Genomic DNA, 19336 nt, shown 5'->3' on the forward strand with positions numbered 1-19336 from the left:
AGTTATTGGGTACAATGCCCCCTTTGGCATGTATTTTGCAAAGCACATGCAGCAGCTGGAGAGACCACATAGGTTCCTCACCTGGAGAATCCATCAAACATGTACCCTACACAGATAGGCCAAAAGCTCTGTCCCTCTACTCAGTTTCATACAGATTCCTCTGAAGTGACCTCTGTCTGGCATAGAAAGCAATCTCAGACCCCACCTTGATGGGAATGCTGTATATCTGCAAGTCATGCTCCACCCGAGCAACCCATACGTGCAACCTCAACCTGGTCTGTGATATCAATAGGGCTTGTTGGCAGCACAGATTTGTGTCCTAGAGACTTCCCCATCTGTGGAATAGACTCCCTCTCCACGGCAAGCAGAATATCTCATTATCCTTTTTTAAGTGCAACCTGGATAACTGGATGGGAAACAGAAAATACACCCCTGGGATTCCACCTGTGTCCCTGCTGGACAGTGGCTTTGAGTGTTGACTTGTCTAAACATGGGCTAAACTCTTGGCTAGGCTTATAAGGGCCTCAGGGCCAGTAGCCTAGTAACCTCCTATGATCCTATAGGTAAGTACTAGGCTAGCTGCCCTTGTGGGACATTTTAAGCCTAGCCATTTTCCCTTTTGGTGCTCTAATTAATCTATCCCATTTGGTGTTAGATTGGCCTTATCCATTCCATGGTCAATAATTATATATTACTCCTAATGAGAATAACTAGGATCAAACCATAGATAACTGGATGGGACTCATGCATGTGATTAAGTATTTAGGAGCTGTCTCTATTAGTAGTACAGGGGGCAGTCCTGGGGTAAATTTTCTGCTTCCTGTCCACAGACCCAACTTGTGTTTGAATATGGACAGGGATGGACTTAGTTTTATGTGCACAGGGAGCCTCTTCTAGTGCAGTGGTATCTTCTGGAAGATACACCTCTCCCTCCAAACCATTCTGTTGATGTTGCAAAGAGGTTTAGACCCCTAGATTGAGTATTTTTTGATGCCATTTGACTTACTAATGCCCAATAAATCCATCAGTATTGGGTCAGACAATGCCTTGTATGCCAAACACACGTTTTATATTAGCAGTCTGTAGTATACTGAGTATAGTGATAAGGCTTTCAGTCAGTCCATTTTTTTAAGACATATTGTTTAAGCCTTGCATTCCCTTAGTAAGGTATCTCTGTGTGCATTCCGTTTGTTGCATGTGGCTGGACAGATATATGCCTCTCTCTCTCTCTATATATATATATATATATATATATATATATATATATATATATATATATACTGATGTACTATGTTCTTCATCTGTAAATATGTTGTAAGTAATTTCTATGTTAAATTGTTAATCGCTATGTAATCCAATGTAACTACTGTCTGTTTATTTTACTGTGGAGCTTTTCTCCCCGGGCCTCCGCTGAAAATGGACCCACGTCCAGTCGGACACTCCCGGTCAACAAATTTAAATAAATAAAAATAAAATAAATAAATGCCAAAGAAAGCATTATGCTCAATGACTGACATCCCTACATACCTCTCAACTGTAGAGATTTTTGCAGAATGTCCAGATTTTTGCTTCTTATTTTTTGGTCTGCTTCTCATAAAATTCTGATTTTCTGGCAAATCATTGGCAGATTTTTGAGGAGTGAAGTCAGAAACTCATGTCAGGCATTTGAGATTCAGACTTTTTACCTTTCAGAAAATTCATGATATTGCAAAACCTGTTATTCTATCAACTTTCTAAGTTTATAAGAGCAATATTTAAAAATTGTCTGTATTTTTGAGTCTTTGTCCCCCATTATTTATGGCTTTGTCCAGATTTCTTGCTCTAAGAAGTTGAGAGGTATGCATCCCTCTCTCTAGACACAGTCCTTTTGTTTAAAAGATGTGCAATATAGAAGGACTTTCTTTCGACAATGAACAAGTGTGTCCACATAAGCTCCAAAATCCCAAATGACTTAGTCAGCTCTTAGGGGCATATTGTTAATGTGGTACTTCCCTGAGGTAGATGACATCCCAAAGAGTACAATACAACATTTTTTGGCATTTCGTTTCAGTCCATGATTTGGCACCAGTTATTTATTTGGGACAAACCTTCTAGCAGGATGACTAAGTAATTTGGGGATTCAGTGACTAATCCTAGCTTGCAGTCATCTGCAAACATAGTCCAGCAAAGCCCTTTGATATTGACTTTTACTTCAGAGAAGAAATGCCAAATAGGAGAGGTCCCAGCACAGATCCCTGCGAGACTCTGCTGGTAGCTGGTCTCTTTGTGGTAGTAACTTAACCTCTTTTAATTTCTTTTGTTCTACCTGTGAGTCAGTTGACAGTTCAGCAGGTGACAAAAGGGTTTATTCCCAATTTATTTATTTTTTCTACTATGTCTGAGTGGGGGATTGTGTCCAAAAAATTGCCCAGGTTGAAGTATGAAGTGTGTACCATTTTACCTTTATCTATTGCTTTGGTGACCTTTTCAAAAAAGTCCACCAGGTTAAGTAAGCATGACCTATCCTTGACAAATCCAAACTGAGATGGGTCAAGGGTTTGTGAGGATTTGAAGCTAATTTGAAGTTTGGAACAGAGACCCCATGTTTGTGATAACCAGTATATTTGTACCCTTGGTATGGGGAGGACACTGTCTAGTCTAGTAAGTAGCACTGATGAAATTTAGGACATTCTTTGCGTATTTGTTTGCAGTAGTATAGATCCTTCATTTTACAGATAGGTAGTTGAAAACCCCAAGAATAATAGCATTTGGTTCTTCAGTAAGGGACTTGGCGCTTGTTTAGATATGTCTCGTTGGTAGTGAGTATCGTAGAGAGGGTTCTTTAGTTCTGAATGAATAGAGGACATTAAGTCCTATCAGACAAGTGCATTTTCACTGCACTGGAACCACTCTTCATCAATGACAAAGATGTCAGTAACTTCTATAGGCTTTTACTGAGGGTACTTTCTTATTGAGGCTTTTGATGTTGAGTAGTGCTATGTTTAATTCACCCTGATGGTGAAGATGGGCATTGCCAAATAAAAGCAGTGTGGGGGCTGAGTTTTTTGTTAATAAACTAAAACCCTAAGAGGAAAGGCACGAGTCATCCCTTGCAAAGCTGCTGGTATTATCAACTATCTCTTTCCAGACAGACATATATTGGACCTCCTTGGAATGACACCAAAAACTAAGTCGGTAACAGAAGTAGATTGTTTTTTGTTAATGTCACTCAACCCTATCTTGACTTTTTTTTATACTTCCGGTTAACAACCATAGGTCCTTATGGAGTACAGATCTTTATTTGGTCTGTCTTCTCTTACCAATTAAACATAGGCACTATTAGAAATGGCAATGATCTATTAACACAATGACACGAGGATTGTTAATCTAGAACTGTGGGATCAATACATGCAGAGGAAGAATGAGGTTTGTAAGAAGGCAGGATTTGAATGAGCTATGTAATGGCTGACTAACAATGACTGGATATGTTAAAAGTGATGTATAATGTTTGCAGCTACAGTTGTGTTGGCATGGTTTTGATTGTATAATGTTTGCAAATGAGATTGTGTCGCTATGATTTATTGTCATTTATATAAATGTAACAAGGCCTATGTCATGCACCTGATAATTTGATAAAGATGTTTCTTGTTTAAAAAAAAGATTGTTAATCTAGGATATCTTGCAGTGGAGAAATGAATCACCATTTGCCAGTTATTAATATTTTATTATACAATGACTGGCTATTAACATTCCAAAACAAGCACGCTGATTGGTCAGCCCAACCAGCATGCCTGTTGTAAATTGAACATATACCAATGGAAAAAAGTCCAGTTGCCCAGACTTTTTTCCATTAATATATGCTATTAGAATTTTACTATGCTTTCATTTTTTTAATACACTTACAAAAACTGGAGACTTAGAATAAACAAGAGAGATGGGACAGAGACAAATACAAGGATAATTGCATACGTTATACAAAACTAGAAAAACATACCTGATTATCCTTATATTTTCTCTCCCATTCATTTGACATTTCTGGATTTCATTGTTTTAATTAAAAACAAAACAAAACAAAAAAAGCAATGGAGAGCTTCCTTTCTCAGTTGCTTCCATTACACAGCACTGATGTCCTGCATACGCTTGGGAACATAAGTCCCATACACATGCGCAGTACATCAGAAATGCTCAAGGACACTGGGGAAAACACGGAAGAGCACCATGGTGCCATTATACAAGGGCATTATTTGACATTCTATAATAGCAATAACCCACGTCTGAGTATGGGTAATGCTGGATTTACCCACAGCTGGCATTTGTTTGGTCAGTCGGTCTTCACTTTCATGAGCAAACCATGCCAGCCATGGGTAAATCCAGCATTACCCACACAAAAATGTGGGTTACTGCTATAATATTATGTTCATATTTTCATAACTGGGAAACCTACATGTTATGTAGAGGTAAGGTGAGAAATACCATAATGGGAGACAGGAAAATGCATTGTCAATGTCTGTTTATATTATGCTACACTGAATATATTGATAGTTGTTTGTTAGTACTTATGAAAATAAGCAATATTTGCATATGAACTTAATATTTCAAAAACAGTTGACTTGCAAACTACTGCATGGCATCAGGTGAGAAAGTGAAAACTTAGATGTTGTTGAAGAAAACTGTATTTGATATTTGTATTGTAAGCTGCAGAACTTCAGAGATATTCAGTGTTATTTATATTGCTAATTATACAATTAATCATGTGTTTTCATATTTCTGTAACTATCTCAACAAACATGCACTCAGAGAGGAATTTCTTGCTGTCATGTGAAACTTATGTCTAGTTAACAAAACTGTACTAACAATATATGACTAGGTTGTGCAGTTTCTAAGATATAACAATTTATTTGTTAAGGTTTAGCAAAAAATATAATTCTGGGTTTGTGTGAATTATTAATATATTATAGTATTTAGGGAAAGCCTATGACTACAGTGACCATCATCACTTTAAAGAATCCTTCTTACTGATAACATTAGTACTCAGTTTTGATAGCTTCTATTGTTCACAGATTATTTACATTTGCTTATCTTATGCCTTTTAAATCGATTTTTCAGAACATACTCCAGAATGCAATAATGCATGTAGGCTGCGGGAGGTGTGACATTCCATACCTTATACATGTTAATGAGTTAAATGAAGTTATCATTCTTGATAAAGTAGGATGCTGCTGAAGACAAGTTGCACATCTGCCACAGAGAAATGCTCAGAGAGCCTTACCATGTCTCTCTTCTTATACTCCAAAGAATGTGTATCAAATCATTCATACCCATATGGACAATGACCATGTCATATTTGTACTTAGGGTGAAGGGACTTGAACGCCCATGTATCCTGCTGTATAATAGCACTGTACTGAGTGGCACATCTGAATGTCTCTTTATGGAGTCACCAATGATCAGAACATTTCCGTGGAGTAATATGCAAGAGCAATCTTAAGCCCTGAGGGTGCCAGCTTGGTGAACCCCTTAATGACATTTATGGTGGATGTAAAGTATGTGCAGGTGGTGAACTGTCTGCATACTGCTGAGGAGTATATAAGACAGACTTATGGCTCAGCGGCCTTTAAGGCCTGGTAAAAGATTTCTTGAGTACTACAGCATAGGAAGGCTTATTATTTGGTAAGTTGCATAGTAGCATAGACTGAGTGTGGGAGATGACAGCCTGGTGAGTACTGGCAATATATTTGAATGAGAGGCTAGCCTCCACATTAGTAATGCATCTACATCTCATGCATGTAGAGTGAAGTGTCAGATGAAAATAGGTGCTTGTCCATTAGCATGAGTCAGCTTATGCCTAGTGCTAATCAGATGGCAATGAATGGCATGAAGGCAGACTGTGATTCCATTGTTCCAGAAACTAATATGTAGTAGGTGGCAGTAATATAATAAATTAGCTATGGAGTTAAACTCATTGACACTACCTAATAAGAAACAATAAAAATCAGAGTGTAATTTTCAGTTAGTGTATTAAAAATGAAGTATCTACTGAAGGGATTTAGTGCTACAGAAAAAAGCAAATATTACCTAGTGAAGGGATTTAGAGTATCAGACATTATTCCAAAGAATTACCCCAAATAATTCAACTTATCAGACAAAGGAGGGCACCCAGAAAAATTAGCAAAGTTGCCCTCTCTCACAAGAAGAATTTATTACTAGGTATTAATCTATGCAGAAGAACTAACTGGGTACAGAAAGCAATACAGAGCACTAAAATAAGCAATACAGTTTCGTGAGATGGTAAACAGTACAGAAGCAATCACTTCCCCTGCTGTTAGAGGGGCTGAGCTGAGGACAATAGAAAATAGAACTGGGCACTTCCATAGTACTAGTGTGACTGGTAAATGTCGACACAGAAATTAATTACTGATACTTATTACAAAAAGATGGTTAGTATAAGAAGCAGACGTGAAAAATATTTTTTTATTTGCAAAATGTGCAGTATTTACAGTATTGTTGTTTGGGTAACGTGAGGTGGAAGTGTATTGTCATTTGATTTTAAGCTATAATTAAGCATTAGTGCACGTGAAGCATCTGTAAGTGAACATGGGAAGTTATACAGGATGTGGAGGTTTAGTAAGAGTTTACTGAGTTGGTAACAAGGACAGTTAAACTGATAGTATGCTTTATTTTGCTAGCACTAAGCTGAGAATGAGCAACACATGGTTATGAAAGAGTAACAAGGATATTGTTTTGGGAGCCAGTTAGGCAGGACTGTCCTGAGGTAAAGGAGTGTTCGTGATTAGAAAATAGCTGAAGTGTTGAGGAAGATGGTGTAATAAGACTGTATGATAATACAGTCTGTGTTCTGATGTCATAAGTTAAGAAGATATGAAAATATGTCACAGGAACAGATTGTGCTATTTGGAGATTAGTTCAGCATAGTATCGTAAGGACATTCATTTTATATATGGGGCCAAGTGCGCAACAAATTTAAGTTAAACTAAAACCTTGCACCAATCTACCCACAGAATTCTTACAACTATCAGTGTCTTCTATTACTTACCCCATCAGCATTCTCATCAATTGGTCCATTTAGGAACCATGCATACCTGACATCTGGAAAAAGGCTCATGTTGTCCCTCTACATAAAGGCGACAACAATTCTGGTATGTCCAACTTCCGACCTATTGCCATTCTTTCCTCCATCTCAAAAATATTGGAGAAATGTATTTGCACTCAGCTCATCAATCACCTGGTTAAATACCTCCTTTCCCCACTCAGCATGGCTTTAGGCCAGGTCACAGCACCAATACTGCCCTGATTTCCTTCCTAGACACAGTAAACTGAGCACAGGATACTGCTTCTATAGTCTCTGCACTCGTTCTTGATCTATCAAAAGCATTCAACACTATCTCCGACTCTCTTCTGCTTACTAAACTTTCCAACAAATATCTCCTCCCACCCTACACTGGTTTTGTAGCTATCTCAGCACTAGGCAACAGTTTATTATTTGGATGCACTCCTCCTCCCCTTTCACTAATACTAATACAGGTGTACCCCAGGGTTCTATATTGGGTCCCCTTCTTTTCAGTATATTCATCAACGACTTCCATACTACTCTGACCAATTCTGCCATTATCCAATATGCAGATGATTCCACTATTATCTGCTCATCTAAATCACCCCCTGTACTACAGCAACTAACCCAAAATACCTTTACCTTAACTGAAACCTGGATGTCACAAACCATCTAGCCCTCAATCCCAATAAAACCAAAATTTTAATATTCACCTCCAAAATATCCAGCACAGTCATTAAGTCTGAACTCTCTATTTAGTCCCAAAATAATGCTACTGTTGAGGTCATTCCTAGTACTAAATTGCTTGGTGTAACCATCAACGATGACAACCTAACCTTCCACCTTCATATCTGTAATAACATAAAAAACTAGGAGCCCTCTATAGGCACAACAACTTTCTCAGCCTTTCTGCTAAAAGGGCTCTTGCCTCATCATTTCTACTTCCAGCTCTACTATATGGCACCCCTACCCTCACCAATATTCAGTCCTCCCTGAAAACTAAACTCGACTCATGCTACAACAAAGTTGCCAAATTTGCTTCAAATGCTAAATTCTTCACCCATCATTGTTCTGCTCTGCAACAACTAAACTGGCTAGGATTCCCCCATCACCTCACATACATACAACTAACTACTGTCCACAAACTTATCTACTACCCAGCAGCCTGCTCATCCCTCTCCCACATCCTGATCATGTACCACCCGAATCGTCACCTTACATCAGAAAACAAAATGCTTCTAACCACTGAAAAACCTAAACTAGCAGCCGGTCAAATGCTCTATTCTTTTACTGTCTCCAAGCTATGGAACAGTCTTCCTCCTACACTCAGGGTCATCTCTAACCCCTTAGCTTTTAAAAGATCCCTTAAACTTCATCTCTCTTCACATTGGATATGCACCTTCTTAATACAGTGTATCACTACTTCCATAAGTTTATTTGACTGAAAAACATTATTACTTTTGTGCAATTACTTCTCTACATGTGCTAGTTATGCGCTAAACTCTTCACTTTATGTATTCAACAGTTTCACACTTGCATGTATTTAGGGTTGATTTGCAAGTATGAAGGGAATGCAAGTATGAAAAATGAATCATCTATCTATGTATCTAATGAAATGTCATTAGTGTTCAAAACTAATTTGAACTGGATTTAGTAATCATTTTAGATGCAACTATCAAATGTCTTAGTACTATTCAGAATTGATTTATGTATGTTATTATCTTCTACTGTGTACCCATGTAATGAGGAGCTTTTCTCCCCGGGCCTCCACTGAAAATGGGCTCTTGTAGGCTCAGTGGACTTTCCCGGTTAACAAATGCAATAAATAAAGAAATAGATAAGTAATTTTAACTTATTTCCAGGAAAGAGCAATTTTACGTTATTAAAAGACATGCAGCAGTGAGTGCTGTGTAAGAATTGTAGGAAGTGGACTAATGGTTTAGCAGGCCAAATTTTAAGCCAGTTAGGAGACAGGAGCAGTAAGCAATTACATATATCAGAAGGCTGATGGCTATAAAATTTCTGTCATCTGTTATTTCTTCACATTGTATGAAGCTTCAAACTTATCTGTGGAGTTCTAGGAAGGTTGCATTACCAAGTTTAATAAATGTAAACATATGGTCAGTTATGACATGAAGGTGTTTCATCTGGGTAACTGTTTTCATTTCTTTGTGATCTACTTAATGAATGCTGAAATGTATGTATTTATCCTTCAGAATGTTGCTTGAACCGAGCAGAATAACTTTAAATTTGCATGATTTTAGATTAAGTTGGTTCTTGAAGCAGCCACATTATAATGATGTTAAGCCATCTGTTCGTACCGACTGAAGAACGTTTAAGATGTCTGCATGTGCTAATAGAATTGTGTTACCAGCATGCATAATTGGAGTAGTCCTTCCACAGTGTTACTGTATGTCATTCACATGAACAGGAAGGAGCAGAGGCTCTAAAAATGGATCATTGAAATCCACCACAAGTATGTCTATTTGGTAAGTAGTTAAGGAGTGGATGTCAAGTTTTAACCAACATAAATTATTTAGTAGAATGTCTAATTAACAATCACTACAGTAGCACAATGGCTTGTTTTCTATTTTGTTTCTCAGATGAGCTGACTTAAATGTGGAGACTGCATGCCCTCCCCTGTCTGCGTGGGTTTTTGCCAGGTGCTCAGTTTCCTCCTGCATCACAAAGTTATGGGATGCGAAGAAGGTGAATTGACATATCCACCAAACTGCACGTACGTGTGTCTGCTGTGTGAAGAGTGCAGTGTGAAAATTTGAAGCATATCTCACCAACAGCATACAGCACAAGTCAAACCCATTCAAAAGCACACCCACCAAATCTAAGAGTGACAGTAGTAATGAGTCCCCCACCCAAGCCTGCAATGTCAGAGGTTTTGCCGCTGCTCTCACCTCATACCTACTAACTTTATAGCTGTACAACTGTGGATAGAAGAGAAACACCATGCAAAGGTGAAGAAACAGCTAACACAACTGATCTTACAGTAGACATGATAAATGCAAGAACATTCTGGGACTCCTACATTTGGGAAGATAAAATAGAGGAGATTACATTAATCAGTTATCATTCATCTAATGGCAGATATCCAATATGAAAATGAAGGAATGTGCGCATGTGCTGGTGTTCTGTTCAGGATTAGTTCACACGCTTTGTACCCATTCTGTTCTGAGACATGCTCTGACCCCTCAAGTCTGAAATGCATTTAACAGGTAATCAGAGAATGCAAGCACATTTGGTTAATGTTGAATGCCACAGTTAAATTAAAAGATAAGGCTGCAACCTGTTATATTCTTGTCTAAGTAAATGAAAGCAATATTTACACTGTGGCCAGACTGAAAACCATATTGTGTGTTCTGATATGGAAATTTGATAGAGAATGCCTGAGAATTGTTTGGACGTTTTTGCTGTATGTTTTCACAGTGCACCGAGTAGTGAGATTAGTTTGTAATTTTTAAAGTTATCTCTAAATCTGTCCCCAACCTCTGCTTTTGTGAAATGGTATATTGTGAGAGTGAATTTTATGGAAAGTGAGAATTCAATTTCATTGAGGCATCTGCTTACAAGCCAGATAACACATCTTGCAGAAAATATAACAGTCTAGTGAATTTATTTTTTGGGGGGTCACAAGGGGAGGAGATAGTATGTCCCTTCCTTTAAGAGTTTTAGAACAGATTTTTGTATGACTTGTTTAAAGGAGAAAACAAATGTTTTGGTGGGAAGATATTTGAGAAGTTATAGCTGAAGGAGTATATGGGTGTATTTGACAGTTTATAGACGAGAAATGTTTGCTGACTCCTTTTGCAGGATGTGAAATGTCTAAGTCTGAGATGGAGGAGATAGTGGTTTGTTTACTCTTCAGATGTACAGTGTCCGAGTCTAAAACGGAGGAGATAGTGGTTTGTTTACTCTTCAGATGTGTAGTGTCTGAGTCTAAAATGGAGGAGATAGTGGCTTGTTTACTTTTCTTTAATATGATCTTTTGTGTTTCCCCTGAATAGTTTAGAGTTTCCTTTAGTGGACTCATATATTTTCTGATGGTATTACCTCTTGACATTCTTTATGAGGAAGGTGCATTTTTTCTGAGTTATTAGTGGGGTCTTTTGCTATTCCTATTAGGAAGGTATATTTTTTTCTAAGTTATAAGTATTGCATTTTTCCATTTCTTATAAGAAAGGTGCATATGTTTCTTAATAGCTATTCCTTATGAGGGAGGTGCATTTGTTTCTGAGTTAGTAGCATTATCTTTTGCCATTCCTTATGATGGATGTGCAATTATTTTGGAGTTATTTGTTTTGTCTTTTGCCATTCCTTATCCGGAAGGTGCATTTGTTTCTATTATGTACATCTGTAAAGGAGGACTACATAGCTGCTTATTATAACCCTCCTTGCTCAATCCCCATTTGCCAAAACTGCTGTCACAAAGACGAAGCCATTCAGGAGACTTTCCTTTCTGTCTAGTTGTCTTAATGGGGTTAGTATATGATGGCTTGGTCAAAAATATTTACACTGCCTTACCCATGGAGTGGACTGTTATACTGGGAGTCCAATAAGTGGTATTACCTGTTCCAAGTTGTAAAGTTTATGGTTACTCTTATTGTTACATTTCTTGGTGGTTGGTGAGGTTTGTTTTGGGTCCAGATTAGGCAGATTGGTGAATGGCCATTTATATTTGTCACTAAGTTGCTTGTGGTGATGTTTTGTAAAGATTTGGTTTAATTGTTCCCTAATGTATTTTCATTCACTGTAATGGAGTCCTGCCTTGTGTGATTTATTAAAAAAGTACTGTATGTATTTTATAGCTTTGATCAGAGACTGGACGACAAGGAATTAATGTCTTCAAGTATCACTGTTACTGGATGATGTTAAGGCCATACAACTACAGTAAGCCTTAAAACTGCATATAAGATTCATTGTCCTGAAGTAATGTATTTGATGACAAGGTGATTGCTATTTCCAGTACTCATTACAGCCGAGTGCTCCTCCCGGCATCTACTGCAGTTAACTCCAACTGCTCCTCTAGGCGTCAAATATTGATTGTTCATATTTGCATTAATAATTCCAAAACCATGTTACTTACAAGTTACCAGGATATTTTGTATTGAAGCATATGTGATGGCAAACACAACTGTATTGATATTTGACCTCTCTCAATGAGTATTTTCTAGAACTGTAAGGTGATAACTTCATTTTTTAAAGGCTTAAGCCATGCCCACTAGGAGTTAAAGATACACACTCAAAAGAGCTGTACCGGAGGGAATGAGTTAATACTCATCACTAGTTGTTCATAGTTATTGTTATCTGTGCTAGTGTAGTATTTATTCTTACCTCCCTGTCTTTTTAGTTACCTTTCCTGTTATCAGTCATCCTGCTCTTTGCAGTAGGTGGAAATAGCAAGGTTTCAGATGTAAAGACATCTTATGTGTTGGTTGTAAAATAGTATTTTAACTTCTGTAAGCTTGGTTTTAAGGATCCTCATTTTAATACAAGTTATTTTTAAGATGTCGAGTTTCATAACCCATAACTTACTTTGAGGAGAGGAAACTTCTATGTTAGGCATGGCTTGGACTGTCTGAGTTTGCTTTGTATATAGTAAATGTTAGTTGATATGTATTTATGGAGCGTATAGATGAATTAAAATGTAGCAGTAGGTAGATTTTGGTTTTACATGCATTTTTACTCTCTGATTGTCATGTTGTAACCCAAATTTGTGAGTATGTATGATGATAGGTAGAAGATGCAAACTCTGGATATGATAAGACTGGTTAATGAGAAAAATATTGAGCTATATTTGAATATCAAAGTACTGTGCATGGAGGACAGTAAGAAGAGTACAGGTATTAGAAACACGTTCACTTTTGCATTGCTTTAGTAAGTTAGAGATATGAAATAGGGATACATTACACTGAATGTAATCGTAGATCTTAAATTAGTTTGTTTGCATTAATCAGACTGACTTTATTCTACTTACTTAACTTCAGTGGAAAACTACATGTATTTGTAGAAGATAAGATAGATGATATAGAGACATAACAACTGAATAAAACATTGGGGTTTAGGAACACAGGGGCATATGAATATATTAAGCAGGAAGTAACTGGGACTATAAGATGCCATTTTAACACATACGAAGAACACATACTATTAATGCTCACCCTCTTCATCTAGGAAGGCCATGCATGTAATCTCTGGGGTATATTTGTGGTTACCCATCCATTCATCTAACTTTGCCTTGAAGGTGGCCATAGCATTGCTATGTTTAATATGTCTGGGAAGTTTGTTCTATAAGTGGGTAATGCATTGGATTATAAACCTTTCTTTCCAGCAAGTCTTGTTAATGTGTTGGTTTAGAGTGTGGTCTTTCATATGAGTGTTTGAGATGCCTCTGGTCCTGCTAAGCATACTGTAGGTCAAACAGGGCTGGTTCCTTCATGGTATGTATGGCTAACTGTGTAGGTCACAGTGAAGTAGCCTGAAGGCTACAGACTACAATGACAGGCAAGCTAATTTGTTAGGATATCTGAGGGTTTTAAGACCCTTCATTTTATTAGCTGAAAGTCTCTGTGGCCTTTCCTAGTTGGGTAATGCACTTTGTTTGCTACATGCTGAAAGGGGCAATATATTTAATATGAGGTCTAATAAGCAATGAGTATAGTGGAATAATGACACCCTTAGATCTCAAGAACATTCCTTGGATATCCACTGGACCAGATAGAAAGATTTCCTAAATGTAGTGCAAATAAGAATGACCTGTGTTCTTATGTGCTGAGGTGTGTTATGACAGTGTCAGTCTGTAAAGGAGAATTGTTTATAAATAGGAAGTGGGAGTGGCTGCCTGGTCAAAGATAACGCAGTGCACTTCTTAGCATTCTGTGTGTTACCGTTTTCTGAACAGCAAGTGTGTACATTGGTCAGTCTCTGCTGGATGAATCTGGTATCAGTTGGGGATCCAATAAAAGTATTCAGTTTATAGTCATCAGCAAAGCTGGATAGTCACATTTCTAGATGAAGGAGGTGAGCATTTTTATTGGCCTGAATGTCAGAAACACAGATGCCAAAGAGGAATGATTCTGGCACAGAACCCTGTGATACACAACCATTTATAGTTTTACAGTCTGACATTGTACCTATGACTTTCACAACTTGGATTCTATCAGATATCCAACTTACAATCCAAATGACAATGTAAAGGGGTATACTAATTTGCTCATTACACCATTGTCTACTGCCTCTGTGACCTTCTCAATGATGCTTACCAGATTTAGGAGACCCTTCACAGATCCATGTTGGTATACTGATAAGATTTGTTTCATGGCTTTACATATAAGGCTGGTCAGACTTATGGACCTAGATTTACCAGTATCAGAAGAAGAACTGCTGTTATGTAAGGGCATTACTGTAGCAGTTCTTCAGTCTTCTGGAACAAACACATTGGCTAAGTTAGGGCTGAAAAGACTGAGAAGGGGTTTAGACAAGATATTTTTTTCACTGATGAGGATGTGCTCTGGCATGTTGTCAGGCCCAATGGAGATTTTATTTTTACTACTGGATAGGAATTCTATGGCTTATTTTTTAGTCGTTTTGGGGGAGGTAGCATTGCCGGGGTTCTGGGAGGAATTATGTGGGTGGGCAGGGTCAAATGTGAACTAGATTTGCCAAGATAACTATTGTGTCTTGCAAGAGGAGTAGCATTAGTTTGGATTAATGCAGTACATTGTTGGGCATTGCTTCTGTGTTGTGTAGCATAGCTGAAGAGGGATTTATAATTCCCTTGGATGCTCAGTATTTTATTTCATTATGGCAGGCTTAAGATCTTTGCTGGTCTGTTTCACTGCATTTTTGAGGTAGTGGAATTTAATTTTTATAGGTATACATATTTTTTCTTTCATTGTAGAGCTTATTAATATGTATATTCCATCATAAGGGTTGATTATTAAGCTTGCCATTGTAATTAGAACAGATAAGCACTGACTTGTTTATGCAACTATAGAAATATTGGTAAATGTCCAAGGTGAAAGAGACCAGTATTAAAACTGGATCCATGGGAGAGGATTTCAGTTATTTTTTTTACCTTACCTCCCTGCAGCTGACTGTCATTTGCCACCAGCTTTTCATCTCAATCAATAGCTCTACCAGACCCACCTTAGCCTTCCTGAGCTCAACCTGACTGAGCACACCTGTGCAGTGTCATACTACAGCAGAGGGGTGTGCCCTAACCACACCACCATGCTTTGCAAGCTCCACTATGGCTGCCTTTGGGAGGTGTATGTATGTTATTACAATCTCCAAACCATGTGGCATACCACTTGCAGCATGGAGTTTGTCAGGTTCTTAATGCTGATGCTGCTACTGGAGTGAGCCTCGGCTGCTCCTTCCCCAAGGATGGGTGAGCTGGCACTGACCGCTCACTTCCATTCTCCCTATCAGCTGATCCCTCATATACCTGCCCAGCCAGGCCTTCCAGTACCCATGTTGCTAGAAGAACACAGAGCATCTATGGGCACAGTCAGGGTGTTATCCCTCTGCTCGATAGGCTAGGCTCCATTGGTTGGTATTTCTTGGAAATTTTGCCTAGGCCATCTAAGACCTGTAGCAGGTTAGCTTTAGAGAAGTAAAGACCAATACATTTGGTTGGGGAGTGACTAAAAGGAATAAAGGAAAAAATGACTGATTTGTTGTTAGATTTTACTAGGGATGTATAATACTGGGAGAGAAGGGTGTTAGTGGTTGAAGCTAAGTTAGTAAGAATCTTATCAATAGTATTTCAACCCCTAATGGTGAATTCAACAACTTGCTCAATAGCATTTGCATTAATGTCCAGGAAATGTTTAGCATATTTATTTTTTGGGTTGTAAGTATATCACTCAAAGTAATGTCTTGTAACATGACAGCGTTATGTTTGATAGTCATTCCTCCAAGCGCAGTTAAGTGGTTATCATGATCTTCCAGGAGCACTGAAGGGGATCTATAAAAGGAAATTATACAGTGGTTGTTTTTGTTGTTTATGATTTGAATATCTAGGAGCACTAAGTTAGGATTGTGGGTAATTTCAAATGACTGACATACTCTCTTGCAGTTACCTTTAGGTGTGAAAGCATGACAGCTGCTGAACTCTGGTAAGAAAGGAGTGCTTTCACTGCACTGGAACCAGGTTTCCGTAACTACACAAATATGCATGTCTTCAAGTTGCAGAAGGTGCTCTGGTTTTGGTATCTTTCTGTTGACACTCCTATCAGTGAGTGGTATCATCTCAGTGTTTTCTGGATCAGACCTTGATATGCTAGAATGTCAAGTAAATGGATCCTACCTAAAAGGTACTATGTGGTAGCAAATATTTTTACTAGTATGCAAAAGCATTGATGTGGGGGTTCAAATTAATCCTTCCTAAATTATGACACCATCTCTATCATTTAATTCAAGGTTAACATATAGTAGATCACCTTTTGAATAATACCAACTAATTAGCCATTTGTTAAAACAGTTATCTTGTCCTTGCATCTAGAACCTGTCTCATACCTCTCAGCTGTCCAGATTTTAGCAGAATTTCAAGATTTTCCAGCTCTTATTTTTGGTCTGTGCCTCATAAAATTTCTGTTTTTCTGGCAAATCACTGATGATTGAAGCCACTAATTAATGGCAACTTTCTAACAGTATTTAAAATATGTCTCTATTTTTGGACCCCCCCTCATTATTTTAGGATTTGTTCAGATTTCTTGCACTAAGAGGTTAAGAGGTATGAAGTGAATACAAAAAGTTACTAAGATCAGTGTCTTCCTTGGCTCTGACACACGCACAGTAACATCTGCCACGTATCTTTGCATGTCACTTAAGGTGGAATGCTTAAGGTCATTCAGTCCCTCATGGGCCACTTGTATCTGTCAGATTTACTGCTCCAAAGGGCCCATGTGACATCTCAGATTGCGGTGATCCTATTGAGGGTGGGGTCGCTCTGTCATACAACAGATTCATTTGCCTGAGTAGTAGTAGGCTTTGATGACCTTATGGGTTTCTACCTGCCTTTATGGTAAATAATTTGGGAAGACTGTTGGTGGGGATGGGTGAGCTTGTGGCAGACCCTCCCTCTCATCCTCCTAGGCCAGCTCCCACAGGCACCAGAGCTACTATTCAAACTTGAGTTATCTGCAGCATAGACATGGCTTTTTCCCCAAGTGCTGGCTAGACTCATGCATATTTAAGCATAAGCAAATGTGGGTTGTTATGGATTTAGTGCAGCTGCATGTGGTGCAGTTATGAGATCTAACCAATCTCAATTGCATAAGAAGTGGGCAAACTGTTTATATTTCATGAAGTATATTACTTCAGTTATGCAAAAGTACATTTGAACTCATATGTGAGACTATCCTTTGAGATCTTGCCTGTCCCTGGCACAGACCAGCCAATAAGTACTCAGGATTCTTCCATGCCATTGCATGTGTGAAAGCATTATAATTAAAAAAAGATGACAGATTGCATGTTATGTAAGACAGTTGTCAAAGTACAAAAATCCCAAATGTAGATGTAGGCTTATTTCCCATTACCCCCAACACACACACACACACACACACACACACACACACACACACACACACACACACACACACACACACACACACACACACACAGACACACTGTTACCTTAACAAAAGCATGTACATTTCTTATGCTGCTGCATCACACCTGAAGACAAAACTTCTGGGTTCAGTGAATCAGTCTGTCTAATAGTTTGAAATAAAATGCATAAAAATGTTGTAATACATGCACTCTTTTTATATAGTATGATTTCTGTAGCTTCTCTTCCTTCTTGGATTTTTAAATCTTTCTAATCATTGCAAACTTATCTTCTAACACAAGTTTTTTGGGAGAAATCACTGCCGTTTTCATTGTGTTTTTGTTACTAGGAGATACAAATAAATGCTTGGCCATGCACACTTCCCATGATCCCTTGCATTGTTACACTGGTTTTGATATTTTAATAAATAATTATTTAATGTAAAAAAACATTCTTTGTTAAAAGAAAGTCTTGTGTTTGTCTGTGCTCTGCAAGCCTGAAATGCAGCAGCAACACAGACACACACACACACACACACACACACACACACACACACACTGACACACACTACTAGCCCTGAATTTTCTTTCAAATAAAGAACTACTTCCTTCTAGAGACTGTTGAAATCCACTATCCCTTCAGTTTTAATGTATTTGTACATAAAAAAAAAGTTTATTACCAGGCCTGTGAGATTCCACATCAACTTTTGAAACTTGTGTCTTCTTTGTTGGCTTTGGTTTTGGCTTTGGCTTTGGGGTCCCAACACTAGTGGCAGCAGTGGTGGTCATGGTTGACTTCTTTGTTGGCTTTGGGGTGGATAGAGATGCAGGTGGCAAAGCTGTATCTTCAGTACCTGATAATGGCTTCATAACATAAGATGCTTCAAATCCACCAGAAGTCACACTCAGGTCAGAGACAAACTGAATCAGCAACTCATTTCCAGTAGACATGATGGGTCTAGAGGGAATTAGCATAAGGATATCTTTTAAAAATGAAAGCCATACAGTTCTCCATATCTGTATTTATATATAATGCATAGTTCTGTATCTGAGAGAATATATATATATATATATATATATATATATATATATATATATATATATATATATATATATATACACACACACACACACACACACACACACACACACACACACACACACACACACACACACACACACACACACACACATAAAGTACTGAATGTAAAACTTGTGATAACGTCTGTTACATCAGTCCTGAAATTAATTCATCTACTTCTCTGCCTATGTATTTGCATTGTGGTTATACTGGGTGGTCCCATTAACAGTGATGGTGAACCTCTTGGGTTTGGTGTGTCAAAAATTCAGAAAATGCCTACCATGACTCTGCTGGCATGTCATCCTCCCCCAACAAAACAGAAATAATGCTTTACTTATTCCTTATTTAAAAAAAATACAGTCCAATCATGTGTGCTGCTATGTATTATAAAAAGAAAAGAAAAATCAGTGACTTATAATAGGGAACACAATATGTGCACTGATAACTGAGCTTAAAATAGTGCACCAAAAAATTACCCTACTTTTAATAGTAATTTTGAATTGAACTGAAAAAATATGGAACACATTGCATTTGATTTGATTAACATCACTTAATGACTTTTTTGTTGCTGAGTTTTAATAGATAAGTGCAGAGTCACATATTTCTTATATTTTTGTTCATTCGGTTTCTTTGGTAACTCAG

At 37.9% G+C, this 19336-nt stretch overlaps 1 protein-coding gene across 2 annotated transcripts in view; it reads right to left on the bottom strand.

Moving 5' to 3' along the window:
- The window catches only part of LOC122806565 (procollagen C-endopeptidase enhancer 2-like), a 329452-nt gene that overhangs the window by 113833 nt on the left and 196283 nt on the right, over nt 1-19336 (bottom strand). For both annotated transcript variants that reach the window (XM_044077101.1, XM_044077102.1), the window contains exon 6: nt 18294-18571. In XM_044077101.1, the coding sequence (XP_043933036.1) occupies nt 18294-18571 (278 nt within the window). The remainder of the gene's footprint in view (nt 1-18293; nt 18572-19336) is intronic.

Source organism: Protopterus annectens, chromosome 7.part0 (assembly GCF_019279795.1).
Source record: "Protopterus annectens isolate FY-2018-M chromosome 7.part0, PAN1.0, whole genome shotgun sequence".
Taxonomy (NCBI): Eukaryota; Metazoa; Chordata; order Ceratodontiformes; family Protopteridae; genus Protopterus; species Protopterus annectens.